Source organism: Macaca mulatta, chromosome 20 (assembly GCF_049350105.2).
Source record: "Macaca mulatta isolate MMU2019108-1 chromosome 20, T2T-MMU8v2.0, whole genome shotgun sequence".
NCBI classification, from domain to species: Eukaryota; Metazoa; Chordata; class Mammalia; order Primates; family Cercopithecidae; genus Macaca; species Macaca mulatta.
The window spans coordinates 16,379,766-16,398,694 of record NC_133425.1 but is presented as its reverse complement, the minus strand read 5'-3'; the positions used below and the strand labels follow the sequence as shown (position 1 = coordinate 16,398,694).

General features: G+C 45.7%; 1 protein-coding gene across 13 annotated transcripts in view; it reads left to right on the top strand.

Annotated features, from left to right (window-relative positions):
• MARF1 (meiosis regulator and mRNA stability factor 1) overlaps positions 1-18,929 on the top strand; it is a 48,096-nt gene that overhangs the window by 19,571 nt on the left and 9,596 nt on the right. For 6 of the 13 annotated variants that reach the window (XM_077987125.1, XM_077987117.1, XM_077987116.1 and 3 more), the window contains 12 exons: positions 568-757; positions 1,784-1,962; positions 3,156-3,236; positions 6,141-6,377; positions 6,503-6,622; positions 7,662-7,837; positions 10,026-10,246; positions 11,070-11,212; positions 11,379-11,512; positions 12,784-12,986; positions 13,985-14,212; positions 18,384-18,614. In XM_077987125.1, the coding sequence (XP_077843251.1) occupies positions 568-757; positions 1,784-1,962; positions 3,156-3,236; positions 6,141-6,377; positions 6,503-6,622; positions 7,662-7,837; positions 10,026-10,246; positions 11,070-11,212; positions 11,379-11,512; positions 12,784-12,986; positions 13,985-14,212; positions 18,384-18,614 (2,143 nt within the window). Of the gene's footprint in view, positions 1-564; positions 758-1,783; positions 1,963-3,155; positions 3,237-6,140; positions 6,378-6,502; positions 6,623-7,661; positions 7,838-10,025; positions 10,247-11,069; positions 11,213-11,378; positions 11,513-12,783; positions 12,987-13,984; positions 14,213-18,383; positions 18,615-18,929 lie in introns of all 13 variants that reach the window. The other 7 variants (XM_077987124.1, XM_077987122.1, XM_077987121.1 and 4 more) reach the window with 2 other exon arrangements.

Below are 18,929 nucleotides of genomic sequence, written 5' to 3'. Positions count from 1 at the left end.
ATTCCTGCCTTTAGCTTTAACCCAAAGGAAGAATATTTGATGTTGATTGGCAGTAATTAGGGGTCAGTAGATAGTACTTTTGATAATGTCTGAAGTCAGTGTGTATTTAAGATTAAAAACACAGCTGGGCACAGTGGCTGATGCCTGTAATCCCAGCCCTTTGGGAGGCTGAGGCAGGTGGATTACTTGAGGTCAGGAGTTTAAGACCAGCCTGGCTAACATGGGGAAACCCCATCTGTACTAAAAATGCAAAAAATTAGCTGAGTGTAGTGGTGCATGCCTGTAGTCCCAGCTGTTGGGGAGGCGGAGACAGGAGAATTGCTTGAACCCAGGAGGTGGAGGTTGCAATAAGCCGAGATCGTGCCTTTGCACTCCAGCCTGGGTGACAGAGCGAGACTCTGTCTCAAAAAAAGAAAGATTAAAAACAGATTTGAAAACCAAATGTTTGGTTTGGTTGTATTGTGGGAAAGCTGCTTCTGTATATAGTTTCAAATAAAGCCTAAATGATGAAATCTAAATATACAGAACAGTTTTTAAAAATAATCTTAATATGTGTGTTTTAAGCAGGAGTATGTCTCCAAACCTTTTAAACAGAGCATCCCCGCTTGCTTTCAACATTGCAAATTCAAGCAGCGGAGCCGACTGCCCAGACCCATTTGCAAATGGTGCTGATGTCCAAGTCAGCAACATAGACTACAGATTATCCCGGAAGGAGCTGCAGCAGCTCCTGCAGGAAGCATTTGCCAGGCATGGCAAGGTAACTTTTTCCCTCTTGTGCTTGCTTTGTTATACTCTTTGATGGAGTTTCTAGTCAAGAGGACCTAATTTGATATACATAACCACAGCCAGGATGGAAGTGTGACTGAACAAGTTTGAACTCCTCCTTCCTTTTCCCTTTGGTCTGCTCAGAGTGGTGCTATAAATCCAGTTTTTACAGTATAGCCTCAGAGAGCAAGACACCTAGCAGTGAGAAGCTCTTGTCTTAAGCAGAAATTGAAATGGCAATTTGTGGCCAGGCGTGGTGGCTCATGCCTGTAATCCCAGCACTTTGGGAGGCCGAGGTGGGCAGATCACCTGAGATCAGGAGTTTCAGACCAGCCTGGCGAGTGAAAACCCCGTCTCTACTTTAAAAAAAAAAAAAATTAGCCGGGCGTGGTGGTGCATGCCCGTAGTCGCAGCTACTTAGGAGGCTGAGGCAGGAGAATCGCTTAAACATGGGAAGCAGAGGTTGCAGTGAGCTGAGATCGCACCACTGCTTTCTGGCCTGGGCGACAGAGTGAGACTCTGTCTCAGAAGGAAAAAAAAAAAAAAGACAATTTGATAAGTAAAACATTGATGGATTTTAGTTAGCTCTTCCTGCTGAAATACAGGTAGGATTCTAAAATGTTGGCTGGTCTTGTTTATGTCTTACTATATTTGACTCCTTTTTTAAGTGCAGTTTTGCTAAAAATGCACTTTTTTAGTAGATTCTTAAAAATGGCCATGCCCTGGGTTTTGTAAAGTCTGGAAAAGACCCCAAAGACTCTTCCCATGTGTTGGCCTCTGAGCCTGCCTTGGAAACCTGTGTGTGCCAGAGCACACAGGCCGGGCCAGTGTGACATCTCTGAAGGTCATCCCATGCTCGCTCACTTACGTCCTGGTCAGCAGAAGAGCAGAGTTCAGACATATTCCTTCATGGAAGCACTGCAGTCCACAAACGTGTTCCTTCATGGTTCACCTTCAGTTTTAAGACGACAGGGTTCTGGGCGGACATAGCGTTCAGTTTTCCCTGTTCCTGTTGCAGGTGAAAAGTGTTGAGCTCAGCCCCCATACAGATTATCAGCTCAAGGCTGTTGTGCAAATGGAAAACTTACAAGATGCGATTGGTGCAGTGAATAGCCTCCACAGATACAAAATTGGCAGCAAAAAGATCCTGGTCTCACTTGCCACCGGAGCTGCCAGCAAATCACTGTCTTTACTGAGGTAAGAAACAAGCAAGCTGTTTATTTCAGGAAATAACATTTGACCCAGAAACAGTTTTAGAGATAATAAAAATAGATTCACTCACATTCCCACCCCTCTTGTGATGACTGCATGTGGAATAATGCTTATTCTAGATTGATAGAGTTAGAAACAAGCCATTTGACTCTTGTCTAAGTCATTAATCAAAGGCGGAATACAGCTTAAACTTGACAGGCATTTGGGAGTAAAATAATATGCAGCATGTTTAAGCAGGTTCTAAAAATAGTAGGCCCCTACAATAAAAGTTTATAAACCTGAAAAGTCTGAAGTATTACCTTCAGATCTTAGTAGAAGGTAGATTTGTGTATAAAGACCAGATTACAAATCTTCAAGCTCTCCATTTGCAGACATGTCCTTAGTGTCAAATAGATACCCAGTGCCATAAGTCTGCCTTAAGACTATATCAGTCTCAAGCATCTGGTGATGGTTTTACTCATAGTAAGATGTGATACTTCTTTGGGTCTCCCTGTTTTGGGGAGGCTGGTAAAACAGGACCCACTCCTGAATGTCTCCTTGGATAATCAGAGATCTTTTCTCTAACTTGTACTTCACTATTACTTAAATTACAAGTTATGGTTTTTTATTGTTGTTGTTCTTAGAATAAAAATGATGCTTATTGAAGAAAATTTGGAAAGTTTAGAAACATAAAAGAAGTACGGGAAGAAAACCATCCACATTCGTATGGCTCAAAGTCAATTGCACTTAACAGTTTGGCATTTTCTTTTTGTTTTATTTGGATTTTTTCCCTTTGAGTGTTTTTTGGTGCCTCTTGGTGTTTTAAAACCATAGTTGAGGTTATGTTGTATTCAGTTGCGTATCCTTATCTATGGGAACGTCAGTCGCATATATCTAACAAACTGCAGTATGGCAGGAGATACTTAAGCCCTTCTCCCTTTTGAGTTAATCATGCCTTTCTGCTCCACTGGTGTGGAAAACCCTGTGATTGATACCAATTCTAGTGTGTAACGTAATCTTCTTTCATTACCTTGTCCCTAAAATCCTTTCTTTAGACTCTTCTGGAAAATAAATTCTGACATACCAGCAATCGGTAAATTTATTTTGCATATGCACTGTGTTAATTTTATGAACTCTGTTTATACAGCTTGTAATATGGAGGCAATGGTCTGTTCCCTAATCAAACTTCTGTCTTACAGTGCAGAAACAATGTCTGTTCTTCAGGATGCCCCTGCCTGTTGCCTGCCTCTGTTTAAATTTACGGATATCTATGAAAAAAAGTAAGTTAGGTATATTTTTGCCTTGTCCAGTCAGTACTGATGGGTGACTTGCACGCACAAAACCATGGTAATGAGTCTTGAGGAGCTTCAGCCTGGTAGAGGAGAGGAGACAGAGACACTGGCATTCAGATTTACACGTCAATGAATGTTTAGCAGACAGTTTTAAAATATCTTTTATTTTTAACAAAGTTAGACCTTTGGTCCTCAATGCTGTACTTATTTTTCCCCTAATTGAGTAGTTTTAGGTTTTTGTTTTTGGGTTTTTTTTTTCGAATTTTTTTGGAGACAGAGTCTCGCTCTGTTGCCCAGGCTAGAGTGCAGTGGCTCAGTGTCAGCTCACTGCAACCTCTGCCTCCCAAGTTCAAGTGATTCTCGTGCCTCAGCCTCCCGAGTAGCCGGGACTACAGGCATGTGCCACCAAGCCTTGCTAAGTTTTTGTATTTTTAGTAGAGACAGGGTTTCGCCATATTAGCCAGGCTGGTCTTAAACTCCTGACCTCAAGTGATCTGCCCACTTCAGCCTCCCAAAGTGCTAGGATTACAGGTGTGAGCCACTGCGCCTGGCCAAGTTTTAATATTTATTGGATGAACATTTTTAAGCACTAGACTATGAGCTCCAGGACAGCAGGGACTGGCTCTGCCCTCATACTGTATCTTAAGCACCCAGCCCATAGTAGATGCTTAGCAAGGACTTGTAAGTGCAAGACCTAGGCACTGCAGAGAAGGCAAAACTGGGTAAGACTTAGGTCTTGTACCTGAGGAGCTTATGTCTAGCCGGAAGAGAAAATGCTCATGAATCCTCATGGACAGTGAAGAAAACTGATTGGAAAGGAGGAAGAAAGGCTTTGAGAACACCAAGGAGGGGAAAAACAAGGAACTTGACCATTATCCCATGGGTAGTAGGGAGCCACTGAAGTGCTGGAGGAAGGAGGGGAGGGGAAAGGTGTGGTGACGGGAACCATGCTGCAGGAAGACTCTTCTCGTAGCAGTGGTGTCTGAGAGGGCACGAACAGGGGAGAGAAGGAAGCAGGGGGGAAAGTGCTACATCAGTCCAAATTCGGAGCAGACACTGTTGGGACAGAACTCGATGTTACAGAAATGTCAAATGTCATTGAAACTGGAGTGGGTAACTAATTTCTTTTTATTAAAAAAAATTTTTTTTGAGACGGGGTCTCACTCTGTCACCCAGGCTATAGTGCAGTGGCACAACCCTAGCTCACTGCAGCCTCAAACGCCTGGACTCAGATGATCCTTCCATCTCAGCCTTTTGAGTAGCTGGGACCACAGGCATCCGCCATCCTGCCCAGTTAATATTTTTTAATTTTTGTAGTGAGGGAGTTTTGCTACATTGCCCAGGCTGGTCTTGAACTCCTGGCCTCAAGCGATTCTCCCACCTCGGCCTCCCAAAGTGCTAGAATTACAGGCACAAGCCACCACCTGTGGCCAGAGTAACTAGTTTTACGTAGCAAGCAAGGTAAAAGGGAGGGATCATTTTGATTCTGAGTGTTTGGCTTTGTGTGACTGGGATGATGGTTGCACAGTTAAACTGGAAATAGGGAAATAAAGCATGGCCAGGAGGTACAGCAAGTTTTTGGTCTTGGTTTTGGACATGCAGGTTTTGGACATGCCGTTGGAGGAGCTGGGTAGAGAGTTCACGTAGTCTTCTGCACATCAAGGGGCTTCTTTGGGAGAGAAGCAGGCTCTGAAGATAGAGCAGTCATTTGCCTTTAAGATGATTGGGACAGACTGGAGGGCAGATAAGGTTGGGAGGGGGAAGGAGAAATAGAGGGCAGGAATGGATGGAGTGCCACCAGGGCCAGGGATGTGGACGAGCACCCAGGATGTGTGCCAAGAGAGCACATCAGGAATGGGGGGGATCCAAGGCCATGAGGAAATGCATGAGGTGTGGGGATGAGGCAGAGACTGCTGATAACTTTTGAGTCATCACTACAGAGTCCTGTGGCTAAAATCCTGGAGGGAAGGGGCTGAGAGACTTGCGGGTAACACAGCAGAAGCAGCTCCTGAGCAGCTGGATATTTCCATTACAGGGACAGGGGAGAGTGTAAGACTGAGAGTGATAGTACAAGGGTGAGTGTGTCTCTCTAGGAGGTGGAAGAGGACCAGGGGCTGGTTTGGTAGATGGGAATCTGAGTACATGTAGGACACTGGGAAGAAACCACTGGTCAGGCAGTGAGAAGACCCGGGAACACTTACTGAGCACTTACTATGAGCCAGGTTCTGTCCAGACCTAACCACACTTAATCCTCGCATCGACCCTGTGAGATAGGTGCTGTCATCACCCCATTTTACAGATGGAGAAAGTGAGGCCCTGATTGGTTGTGGAACTTGACTAAGGTCACACAGGTTGAAGTGGAGTCAGGATGTGAACTCAAATCTGCCAGCCTGCAGGGCCAGTGCTTTTAAGTTCCAAGTAGGAAAGATACAGGTCAGGAGGAAAACTGGGGAGTCCAGTGTCACAGGGTGTGTGGGTCACACAGTTGAGGCATAGGAGAGGTGAGAGGGTCACGGAAAGCACGTATTCTCCTGAGAGAGGAGAGTGGGGATGGTGAGAAGTAATACAGAGAATTGGAAGTGAGGGGAGCTGCATGGAGAGAGGTTTCCAACTCAGAGATTTCGGTGAGGTTACTTACAGAAACTGGGAAGGGGCTAGGGGTGGCTTCCAGATGATGTGAGCATTGTCATGGACGGAGCCACAGATGACTCAGGAGTACCAAGCATCACTGGTTTGCTAGTGAATGAATTTGTAGTGGAATTATTCCAGTTTTACCTTTGAAGAGATGGAGGAACCATCCTTGGTTATTGCTTTTTATTTAAACAGGATGGGTGTTTCTGTATAATCAAAGAAAAACCTTCTAAGTCAGTGTCTCTCTTCTCTTGCTTTTAGATTTGGACACAAGTTGAATGTGTCAGATCTATATAAATTAACAGACACGGTTGCAATCCGTGAACAAGGAAACGGACGGCTGGTGTGTCTCCTACCCAGCAGTCAGGCCCGCCAGAGCCCCTTAGGGTCTTCCCAGTCACACGACGGCTCCTCCACGAATTGCAGCCCAATTATATTTGAAGAGTTAGAATATCACGAGCCTGTCTGCAGACAGCATTGTTCCAATAAGGATTTCAGGTATGCCATTCGTTTTCCTTTAGAAATAATTCTTTTCTATAAGATTGTGGAATGTTAGGATGACCTTGTGAACATCTTAGACCCCTGCGGAATGTCAGCTTCCTATTGTGTTCTCTTTTTTTCAGCGAACATGAATTTGATCCAGACTCTTACAAGATTCCTTTTGTGATTCTTTCTTTGAAGACATTTGCGCCCCAGGTTCACAGTCTTCTCCAGACCCACGAGGGCACCGTGCCTTTATTGAGGTGAACCGTCTCAAAGCCTTTGTCGATATAATGCCCTAGTTCTCCTTTTCATAGGAAGCCTGCCCTTTCTGCCCACACCTCTTTGCAAATAGGTACTGTACGATGCATCATCCTCATGTGTTTAGCCCTCAAGGTACAGTCATGCACCACACAACGACATTTTGGCCAACCATAGACTGTATGTAGGACAGTGGTCCCGTAAGATTATGATCACATATTTTCACTGTACCTTTCGATGATTAGATACACAAATACCATTGTGTTGTAGTTGCTCACAGTGTGCAGTACAGTATCAGGCTGTCCAGATGTGCAGCTCAGGAACCATGGGCTGCACCAGCCTAAGTGTGCAGTGGGCCGCAGCATCTAGGTTTGTGTGAGTGCACCTGATGATGTTCTCAGATGACAGAATTGCCCAGCAACACTTTCTTTAGTACATCCCCCCATCACGAAGCAACACGTGACTGTATATCTGAAATGGGATCCATTCACTCAGTACTTCAACAAGAAAATGTGTGTGTGCGCTACATTTTAGAAATGTAAACGTGAGGAGGGCAGTTTCTTCCCACAGCGGGGAGATGTATCATAAGTGCTGCAGTCAAAAACTCCACAAGTGTTGAGAGTACACAGCTTCAAATATGCATACATTTCAAGACTTGTGAGAGAAGAGGATTCCTCAGAAGTTCATTTAACCACTCCATGAGCCACAACAGTAGAGTTAATACAAAGGCCGACACAGGACTTAGTGGCCTGCAAGCCCCTGCTGTTGTGGAAGCAGACGTGTTAACTGACTTGGAGCCCAGTTGCCTTATTTTTAACCCCCGTCCTGGAAAAGTACCCAGAAAATGCCATCAGAATGTATCAAAGAGGCCAGTGCCACCATGCTTGCCTCCCTGGGTCCTTAATTTTAACCTTCAAACCTGGTGGTGGGCATTCAGACAAATGATTAACACATACATTAAACCAAAGCCTTCTGTTTAGCAAGCGCTTTCTTTTCTGTTGTTTTAATTTAACCTTTCCTTTTCGTTTTTTCCTGTTTCAGCTTTCCAGATTGTTACACTGCAGAGTTTGGCGATCTAGAAGTAGTGCAAGAAAACCAAGGAGGTGTTCCCTTAGAACACTTCATCACCTGTGTTCCAGGTGTAAACATTGCCACTGCTCAGAATGGCATCAAAGTGGTTAAATGGATTCACAACAAGCCCCCGCCTCCCAACACTGGTAGGTGTCAGGTATTTTATCCTAGAGCTACCGCCTGTCCACTGTGAGACCAGAGGAGGCTATTGGCTTTTATTTTAAACAGCAGCACAATTTGCCAAGTGTGAAAACACCATGGATGTGTCCTTTGATCTTTTGAAAACTCCTTCTAAAATGCTTGAGGGGTTGGCAGAACTAGACTTTGTTTTATTTTTTATTTACTTTTTTTGAGATGGAGTCTTGCTTTGTCACCTGGCTGGAGTGCAGTGGTGTGATCGCGGCTCACTGCCACCTCCGCCTCCCGGGTTCAAGTGATTTTCCTGCCTCAGCCTCCCGAGTAGCTGGGACTATAGTCACCTGCCACCACGCCTAACGAACTTTTTTTTTCTGTATTTTTAGTAGAGATGGGGTTTCACCTTGTTAGCCAGGATGGTCTCGATCTCCTGACCTCATGATCCGCCCACCTTAGCCTCCCAAAGTGCTGGGATTACAGGCGTGAGCCACTGCGCCCAGCCTTCTTTTTTTTTTTTTGAGATGGAGTCTCACTCTCGCCCAGGCCGGAGTGCAGTGGTGCCATCTCGGCTCACTGCAACCTCTGCCTCCCAGGTTCACGCCATTCTCCTGCCTCAGCCTCCCGAGTAGCTGGAACTACAGGCGCCTGCCACCGTGCCTGGCTAATTTTTTTGTATTTTTAGTAGAGACAGGATTTCACCGTGTTAGCCAGGATGGTCTCGATCTCCTGACCTCGTGATGTGCCCGCTTTGGCCTCTCAAAGTGCTGGGATTACAAGCGTGAGCCCCCACGCCCAGCTGAAACTCTGTCTTTAACAAAAAAAAAAAAGTTTCCGGTATTTGAAGGAAATACCACTTAATGCAGATTTACCTTTGAAAGTCATTTTGGTCCACATTTTGGACTTTGATAAATGTGAAAATAAATTTAAATGTAAAAGACTTTAAGACCAAAGTATTTGGACCTAGACTTGGGTGAGTGTCAGAGTTACGGGCATGTCCTGAGTTGCAGATGTCTAAGGCTGCTGCCTGTGAACAACACTTAACGTTGCCTACCTATATATACGCACACGCTTCCTTCTCTTTGTCCCCAACACTTCTTTTCCTTCTCTCACCTCCCTTACCCTACAGGAAAAAAGGTGAGGATAACCAAGGAATTCTCTCTGAGTCAGCCTGCTGTTAGGAATGTTTCTACTTGGGCTTCTTATGGGATACCTCCTTTCTTTTCCTTCTGTCTTAGACTCCTCAGGGGCCATAGATTATGCTGCTCCTCCTTACTCCTAAGCCATGAGCCCGCAAGCCTCCACCTTTTTAAAGATTTTATTTATTTATTTATTTTGAGACGGAACCTCGCTCTCTCGCCCAGGCTGGAGTGCAGTGGCATGATCTCGGCTCACTGCAAGCTCCGCTTCCCGGGTTCACGCCATTCTCCTTCCTCAGCCTCCTGAGTAGCTGGGATTACAGGTGCCCACCACCACGCCCAGCTAATTTTTTGTATTTTTAGTAGAAACGGGGTTTCATCGTGTTAGCCAGGATGGTCTTGATCTCCTGACCTCGTGATCCGCCCACCTCGGCCTCCCAAAGTGCTGGGATGACAGGCGTGAGCCACCACGCCCAGCAAGCCTCTCCACCTTTCTATAAAGATTTCCATATGATTACTTATACCTTTTTAATAGGTATAAGCAGTCAAGATGGTGCAAAAACCTGTTTCTTACACCCTTTTATGTCATGCTAATTTTACAACATTGTCACTTTCTGTGGTTTTCTGGGTAACATTTTCAGCTCCACTGTGGGTTGATTTTGCTCTTCTGGGCTACCTACCTGAGGATCATTTATAACTTTGTGGGAAAGTGTGTTCCACATGACCAAGTTTCAGATGGATCTTGGAAATATAACTAGTTTCTAAACTGGGAGCATCTTGTGTACTTTCACTTCTATAAAACTATAGTAGACTCTGCTTTACTTTGGCCACTGAACTTTGAGGATTAGTGGGATAGCATTTGACAGCCCATGAATAAGTTAGGCTAGCTAGTTATTGGACTGTGAGACCTGAACATAGAAAGTGAGATGTAAAGCAGCTACTGTACTTGGTTTCGTCTGCTTCCCCATGATCGAACTCAAGCCAAGGACTGCAGGGCCATTTCCCCTCCTTTCAGCTGGTGAAATCCGTGCTTTCTGTCTAATTCATGTTGTTTTTCCTCTAGACCCTTGGCTTCTGCGTTCGAAGAGTCCTGTAGGTAACCCCCAGCTGATCCAGTTCAGTAGAGAAGTGATTGACTTGCTGAAAAGCCAGCCATCTTGTGTCATACCCATCAGTCATTTCATCCCATCCTATCACCATCATTTTGCAAAGCAGTGCCGAGTGTCAGACTACGGATACTCCAAGCTGATTGAGTTATTAGAAGCAGTGCCTCATGTGTTGCAGGTAAGGCGTGTCACAGGATTACTTGTTTACAGGCAGGAATATTCCTCCATGGCTTTGGGTGCCTCCATCAAGGAAACAGTAATATATTCCTAAGAAGTCAGTTCTGGGCAGAACATCCTCTAAAAGCTTTCTTTAGAGGGAAGGAGTAACACACAAAGGCGGCTTCTCAATTTTTCAGAAAGCTACTAGTTTCCAGTTTTAGAGGAACTCCTTGGAGGACTGAGGAGTATTTTCCCTCTAAGCTGTGTACACCTTCTTCATCCCAGCACAGCTTTCTCCAGAATTGTTCATGATTACAAGGAAGCTGCCATGAATAGCCACGTACTTGTATGTTGGTGCCTATGTGAGAGTCAAGGGCTTAACCTTTCTACTAAATGTAACTAGTCGGAGACTAGTTACTGGGCTAGAGTGTAGCACTGGATCCTATGAGGACTTTGCCCGTTAACTCACAGTGTTTTAACAGCTTCCCACTCACTAAAAATAGCTTGAAAAACTTGCAGACCAATTTATCTGGACAACCAATACAATTTTCATTTCTGTACTCACGACTTTTCTTTTCAAAAGATTACACTTTTCATTTCTATACTCAACGACTATTTGGGAGAGGGTGCGCCAGGCCAAAAACAGTAAGAGTTTCAGGAGGTTGGACGTTTGTTCCTTTTGACCAACTACATTTTGTTGATTCAGATGTATTTCAAATTGCACACATTCTACATGAAGGGAGTCATTCTCTGTGGCTATTACCAAGAGGGGGTGAGCCAGCAGCAAGGAAGTCGCTGTCTGCTGAGGTCTTATGTGTATAAATAAACCATTTGCTTTGCAGATTCTTGGAATGGGCTCCAAACGTCTGCTGACCCTTACCCACAGGGCCCAGGTGAAACGCTTTACTCAGGATTTACTGAAACTTCTGAAATCCCAGGCCAGCAAACAGGTCATTGTGAGAGAATTCTCACAGGCTTATCACTGGTGAGTTGATGAACAGAAGTGAAAGCAAATATTTTAAGACACTTTATCATCTCCCAAATTCTAAATCGTTATCTAATATTTCTATTAAGCATTCTTTTAGAAAACGTGTAGTACTTTTACCAATGATACTACTCATTCCATATCCGCTTCTGTTGTTAAAACCTAGGTGTTTCTCAAAGGACTGGGATGTCACTGAATATGGTGTTTGTGAGTTGATTGACATCGTATCAGAGATTCCAGACACAACCATCTGCTTGTCCCAACAAGATAATGAAATGGTGATTTGTATTCCCAAAAGAGGTATGTGACTTACATTTGCTAGAAGGATATTGTCTACCTCCTGTTACTTTAAAATAGTGTGGCATGGAAGATGTGGTTTTCCCTCCCTCTCCATGCTTCCTGAAGATTCCACAGAAAGCACAGTGTGAAAACTGCTGCTCTTTGGATTCTGTGTTCTTCAAAGCAGATGAAGCTGTTCTCAAGAAGAAAAGCAGGCTGGCTTTTTAGAATTGACTCTAAGGGGAAAAACAGACATCATCAGCACTTTGCCCAAATGCCTCCTGCAGCCTGGCTGTGGCTTTGTGAGCCGTAGTCATCCAGTTGAGAACCTGTCACTGTGCCTGTTGCTTCACTCTTCTGTTGAACTCTGAGCTACTTTATTTACTCTGCACGCTTGAGAAGGGAAGACAACTCAAATGGATGTTTTGTTTTGCCTTTCAAATTTTAATAGTTACAGTTGAGATCAGAACTGCACAGGTCCACTTACGGGGAGAAAGTACAGTGATTGAGGGATGCGAAGCCCATGGATACCGACGGCCAACTCTTCGTGTCTGCAGGTTCTGCGGGGCGGACCGCAGGACTTGAGTAGGTGGCGGATTTTGGTATCCAAGCAGGGTCCTGGAACCGATCCCTTGAGAACACCAAGGGGTGACTGTATGGTCATATCCTCCTCCTGTTGTCTGGTTCTTAAACTATGCTCCTGCAGAACACTGATGTCCACGAAATCATAGAATTCCAGGGCCAAAGTTAGTAATGCCAGTACTTTTCTAATTCTCACTTAAAAATTAATAGAAACAGTCTCAGCTTAAGCTTTTCTTTCTCTTTTTGTTCAACTTTTGAAGCCTGATTCTCTTTTCTGCTAGCAAGTTTTAACTGAAGATCAGATGAATAAACAAAAAAAAAATGGAGATATTCAGAAGTGTGATTTCATAGGAATAATTTCTAGAGTACTTGCTTAAGTACAGGGACCTGGGTGTGTGTCATTTTAATAGATACAGGGCAGGGGCTAGAAAATTGTTTCTAGCTTGTAAGATGACCTTGTTTCTAGCTTATAAGATGAATATATATGCATTTCATAATATAATAGTATCATGACTTCCTGGTATTCTGCCCTGGAACATGTTTGAGAACCACTTGCAAAGAGGGAAGAGTGTATGTGTTTTAGGTTGTGTGTGTTTGGAATGCAAGGATGATATCACTTATAAATTCCAAAAGGATTTACTCTAGTATGGATGTTGAACACAAATGGGTAGAAAAAAACTGTGATTTTATGTTTTTTGTTTTTTTTAAAGAACGCACTCAGGATGAAATAGAAAGGACAAAACAGTTCTCCAAGGATGTCGTTGATTTGCTGCGTCACCAACCCCATTTCCGGATGCCCTTTAATAAATTTATTCCCTCTTACCATCACCACTTTGGCCGGCAGTGCAAACTTGCATACTATGGGTTTACCAAACTACTTGAACTTTTTGAAGCCATACCTGATACTTTACAAGTGAGTGAAGAAATTCTAATTTTATAAAGTATTTTTCTGAACAACATATTGGAAATTTTCTTTTCACATTCAAGACCTATTTTCCTGGGAAGTAGGGAGTTATGAAAGAGGATGAAAATCTAAGCTGTTCCAATCAGAGAAGCCATATTACTGACTCATTAGTATTTTTAGATAAATATGGCTTTTTCCTTCAATAAAGGATTATTCAAACTTGTCTTAGGGTAATTATTGAAAAAAGGATTAAGTAGGTTGATTTGGTTTTTTTTGTTTTTTTGTTTTGAGACGGAGTTTCTCTCTTGTTGCCCAGGCTATAGTGCAGTGGCACTTTCTCAGCTCACTATAACCTCCACCTGCGGGTTCAAGCAATTCACTTGGCTCAGCCTCCCAAGTAGCTGGGATTACAGGTGCCCACCACCGTGTCCAGCTAATTTTTGTATTTTTAGTAGAGACGGGGTTTCACCATGTTGGCCAGGCTGGTCTTGAGCTCCTGACCTCAGTTGATCCGCCCGCCTCAGCCTCCCAAAGTGCTGGGATTACAGGCGTGAGCCACCACACCTGGCTGATTTCTTACACTGAATATTTGTTCATTAGTTTTATACTCTTCAAATCTTTCATGTTGAAGGTAGGCTGAGTACATGAGGTAACATCAGTGCTAAGCTGTTAAGCTGTTGCTAAGTTAAACCAAATTTCTGTTGATTTTATTAATTTTTTTTTTTACTAAAGTGCTTTTTAAAAATTGTTTTATTGTGGCAAAATACACATAACACAGAAGTTAGCATTGTAACTGTTTTTTTATTTATTGTCCAGTAGTGGTCAGCACATTCACATTGTTGTGCAAGCAATCTTCTGAACTTTTTCATCTCACAGAACTGAAACTCTGTACCCATTCAGTAATGCTGACTTGTTTTTTCATTACTAGTTGCACACATTTTTTTGCTATTCTGTAAACAACTATGATTTGTTTATTCTCCCTTTCCTCCCGCCATGTGTTTTCGAAGGTATTGGAATGTGGAGAAGAAAAGATCCTTACTCTGACAGAGGTAGAGCGGTTCAAAGCTCTAGCTGCCCAGTTTGTTAAACTCCTTCGGTCCCAAAAAGATAACTGCCTTATGATGACAGATCTCCTTACAGAATATGCTAAAACTTTTGGTTATACATTTCGTCTCCAAGACTATGATGTCAGTTCCATTTCGGCTTTAACTCAGAAACTCTGCCATGTCGTCAAGGTAAATGTTGTTGTTTTTTTTTTCTCCCCCTCCCCCGTCATGGGATAAAGCTTATAGTGGCCTAATTCTCATTAGGACGTTTGCATGTGCTGTAGCGTTTCTGTATTTACACCTTGAACTACTTAACTGTCACCGCCTTACAACTTGTTTTGTGTCATTAGTGCTTCTTAGGTAATAGGAGAAGCCTTGGTTTGGAAGTTTTGTTTTGGTCTTCCTCTTGTGTGTTTCTGAATGGCCTTGCCAAAGCTACGCCTTTGTGAACTGATGAGGTCACTCTTCACCCCAGGGTTCGGTCATCAGGTGCAGCCACCTCAGCGCTGCTGGCCTGAGCTCAACTCCTTCCAGTAAGAGCTTTGCCTGTGATGTTCTCGGGAGCTGTAATCACACAGTGTCTTCTCCCTCCACATTCTCACCCACTTAGGACTAGGCTTAGGAGCCAGCACGGGTGCAGAGTGGCCTTTGTCGCTGGCAGAGCTGTAGTAGAAAGGGCAGCTTGTCCTGTTTCCTGCCCTGGACTGCACTGACCCTCCCCATCCTAGGCAGAGCAGCTGCCAGTTTTCAGCCCCCTCCCCCACAGGACCAGGAGGAAGGAATGGAAAGGGAAGCATGAGGGACGGCACCCTCAGTTACAGGCCCATTACTAGCTGCACACATTTCTGTGTCGTTTAATTCCGTAAACAGCCAGAATGGGTTCATTCTCCTTTTCCTTCCCACTGTGAGGTGTTTTTTGGAGATGGAGTCTTGCTCTGTGGCCCAGGCTGGAGTGCAATAGTACAATCTTGGCTCACTGCAACCTCCACCTCCCAGGTTCAAGTGATTCTCCTGCCTCAGCCCTCTGAGTAGCTGGGATTACAGGCGCCTGCCACCATGCCCGACTAGTTTTTATATTTTTAGTAGAGACAGGGTTTCACCACGTTGACCAAGCTGGTCTCGAACTCCTGGCCTCAGATAATCCGCCCGCCTCAGCCTCCCAGAGTGCTGGGATTACAGGCATGAGCCACCGCACCCGGCCCCCACTATGTTTCTGAATGTATTGGACTGCAGGGAAGAAGAAGTTCTTACCTTGGCAGAGGTAGGACGGCTCAGAGCTCTCCTTAGGTACTGGTTGGTTAGAGGAGGAGGTGAGAGAGCAGGACGCACACCAGGAGAGCGGAACATCCCTGAGCCAAGACAGGAATGGCCAGCAGCATCATAGGAAGGCAGGTCAGAGAGGGACTGCCTGACCTCCAGGTTTAGCTCAGTGGGGAGAGTCGTTGCCGCCGGCCAGGTCAGTGGCAGCGTCGATTGTGCAGACAGAACCCACGTGGGAGTGGGGTGAGGAGTGAGGAGAGGTGAGAAAATGGCGCAGGTCATCTGGACAGCAACCTGGTTTGTCTGCTTGTGAAGATGGAGGGCTGGGGCAACAGCTAGAGGGGCTGAGGGAGCAAGGGAGGATTTGGGCTGTTGGTTTCCCTACCTGGAAAAACTTGAGCAAGTCTGAAAGCCATTGATGTGGATCTGTCTAGAGAGAGAAGATGAACATACAAGGGTGAGAGGGGCTAAGACGGGAGGGCCTTGAGGTGTGGGAGACTGGGAAACTAGCACACAGAGGAAGAAGGAAGCATACAGGGCAATAGGCTGGGGGCAGGCATGGGCAGGTCTGATGTTTGTCATCAGGAATAGAAGGGAGTCCTCTTCCAAGAGTGATTTTCCACCAGAGAGAGGGACTGATCTGTGCTTAGAGAGAGAGGAGAGGCAGGCTCAGGACTTAGAAGTGGGGAGAAGGTCCGCAGTTGTCATGGTGAGTAGAGAATGGCTTGATCTGGATGTCATGTGGGCTGCAGGGGTATCAAGAGCTCCCTGGGCCGGGCGCGGTGGCTCAAGCCTGTAATCCCAGCACTTTGGGAGGCCGAGACGGGCGGATCACGAGGTCAGGAGATCGAGACCATCCTGGCTAATATGGTGAAACCCCGTCTCTACTAAAAATACAAAAAACTAGCCGGGCGAGGTGGTGGGCTCCTGTAGTCCCAGCTACTCGGGAGGCTGAGGCAGGAGAATGGCGTAAACCCGGGAGGCGGAGCTTGCAGTGAGCTGAGATCCGGCCACTGCACTCCAGCCTGGGCGACAAAGCGAGACTCCGTCTCAAAAAAAAAAAAAAAAAAAAAAAAGCTCCCTGCACACTGGCACCGTAGACTCTCAGAGAGCAGCAGTTGGGGTGTGGCTGTGCAGGTATCGGCTCAGGGAAAGCAGGTGGTCGGATTCAAGGTGAGAGTTTACCGATGGGCACCAGGAAAAGGCATGGGGTGAGGGAATTTAAACATTGACAAGAATGTCAGTGGCAGGATGACAAAAGAGGAGAGTGAAGCAAGGGAGGGGCTGGCGAATTGTCGGCAGATAGGAGGCAGTGTTGCTGCTGAGGTTTGAGAAGGGGAGGAGTTGAGCAGGTAAGAGTCTCTGCACTCCCACCCCAACAGCAGCTCCCGACTTGCTTTTACAAGTGGGATGGTCAGGAGGTTTGAGTGATTTATGTTGGATGGGGTAATGACAGGTTCGCACTGTGACCCTAGAGACGGGTGTCTGCAGTGAAATTGAACAGAAGAGGATGTCGTTGGAGATGACAGGCAAGGCATTGAAAGGCTATAAGGCTGTGGTGTGGGACAGGTCCCTTGGTGTTCAGTTGCCCAGGATGATGAAAGGGGTGGGCTCAGTTGGATAGGAAGACCCCATGCTGTGACCTAGGGCTTTGCTGGGTGAGTGTGATGGGCGGGCAGCTGGGGTGTGAGCAACAAGGATGGAGAGAGCTGAGAGAGGCTCCGTGGTGCCTCCCTGGCTGCCTACTGGATCTCCTGGGAGCTTCTCCAGCCCTACTTCTGAGATTCTTATAGAATTAGTCCAAGTGCACTGTGAGCATCGGTGTTTTTAAAAGCTCGCCAGGGGATTCTAATGCATAGCTGGGATTGAGAATCAAGGGATGGATCCAAGTCGGACCAGAGGAGCAGGCTCTGGTTTGGTTTCTTTCCTAAGCGGCTGTAGTGGTGGTGGGGGTCTGGGTAGCTACGATGACTGGGATCCCCTGGAATGGTGTCGGTTGATTGATGAAACTCGCTTCTGAGCAGGAAATCTATACGGTCCCATAACCATGGTAAGTGGGGTGGGAGCCTGCCAGCCTCCCTCCTGCCTTAGCTCTGGGCACATGGCAGAACCAGATAAAGATGTCCTGACCTTGGGATGGCTCCTCAATGCCACCCACCTCTCTCTGCCTCTCAGAATCCACGGTCCAAAGAGTGCCAACTTACGATGACTTAGCCCTGCCAAGACCTTTGGCCCTGGCAGGAAAACCAGATAAAGGGGGCAAACAGGCTGTCCGGATGAGCACTGGTTTGTGAGAGCAGTGCCAGAGCCGCACGTGTGCCAAAGCTCTGCCTGTTTTTTTGCCAGGAAAGGCTCCGTCCACCGACTAACCCCTGCCACCCAAGGCCTGCTGGCTCAGTCACCAGATGTGTGTTTCTTCACATGGTGTTTGGTCCCCACATGACAATCTCTGTTTTGTGAGGTTTCCCTGTCAATGCATTTAGTCACTTAAACCCTTTATCTCTTTGAGAATCTGAAATAATTGAGGAGTGGACAGGTACTAGTCGGGTGAAAATACCAGCTTTGTGGTTAGTAATAGCAGACTGGAAAAATGCAGCTTACCTTGTAGTGAAAGTAGACCCTCTCTCACCTCCCCAGCCTGCCCTGGGGACGCACATGGGCAAGTCGGGTCTGCACAGAAGCCAGGTGAGTGTTGCTTATAGTTTAGCTTGCTCATCCCCTACTCCACCTTCGAGCACAGCAACCCACACTTCACAAGCTTGGACCACTGGCCGTCTGCTGGCCAGCCTGTCTCCTTCTTACAGTGGGGTTTGGAAAGAATGAATGAAAAACAAAGAGAATGATGCAATTTCCTCCCCCGTTATTACCTTGATGAGAGTTTTCACTTAGGGACCAGCAGGGGGAGGACGGTTTCTGCTTCTGTGTTGGTCTGGTGTCCCAAAGAAGCTAAAAACAAACTTGCTTTATTTCAGTGTAGGAGAAAAAAAATCAGAGATTTTTCATCTGTTGGTCTCCTTAACCAAAATGAAGTGAGCCGAGTTGGGTATAACCAAGGTTGTCTCTCTGGAGTTCTGAAAGTGTGAATTCTCATTTTCCCCAGGTTGCCGACGTAGAATCTGGCAGACAGATTCAGCTGATCAACCGAAAGTCCCTACGATCTCTCACTGCCCAGTTGCTGGTGTTGTTGATGTCTTGGGAAGGAACCACCCATCTTTCTGTTGAGGAGCTCAAGAGACATTACGAAAGTACCCACAACACTCCCCTTAACCCCTGTGAATATGGATTCATGACCTTGACTGAACTGCTGAAGAGCCTGCCGTACTTGGTTGAGGTACGCACGTTAATGGCTCTTTAGAAATATCATTGCAAACTATCGATTGTGCGTTTCCGGATTACCTGCTGGTCTAGATGAGAGTGTGTGGAGCTGGAAGGGACCTGAGAGACCATTTCACAGATGAACACGCTGAGACCTCGGGCAGTGAAGCAGCCCTGCCTAAATGGGTGGCAAAAGCCAGGGAAAGCCTGGTCTCCTCATCCTGGCACTAGGGTGTGTTTGTCCGTTTCCAGGATGGATTTTGCTGCTGTTTATCTTTCTGAGTGAGATGGTTTATGTGGTGACTTGAAGTGAGAGTTGAGTGAGGCAAGG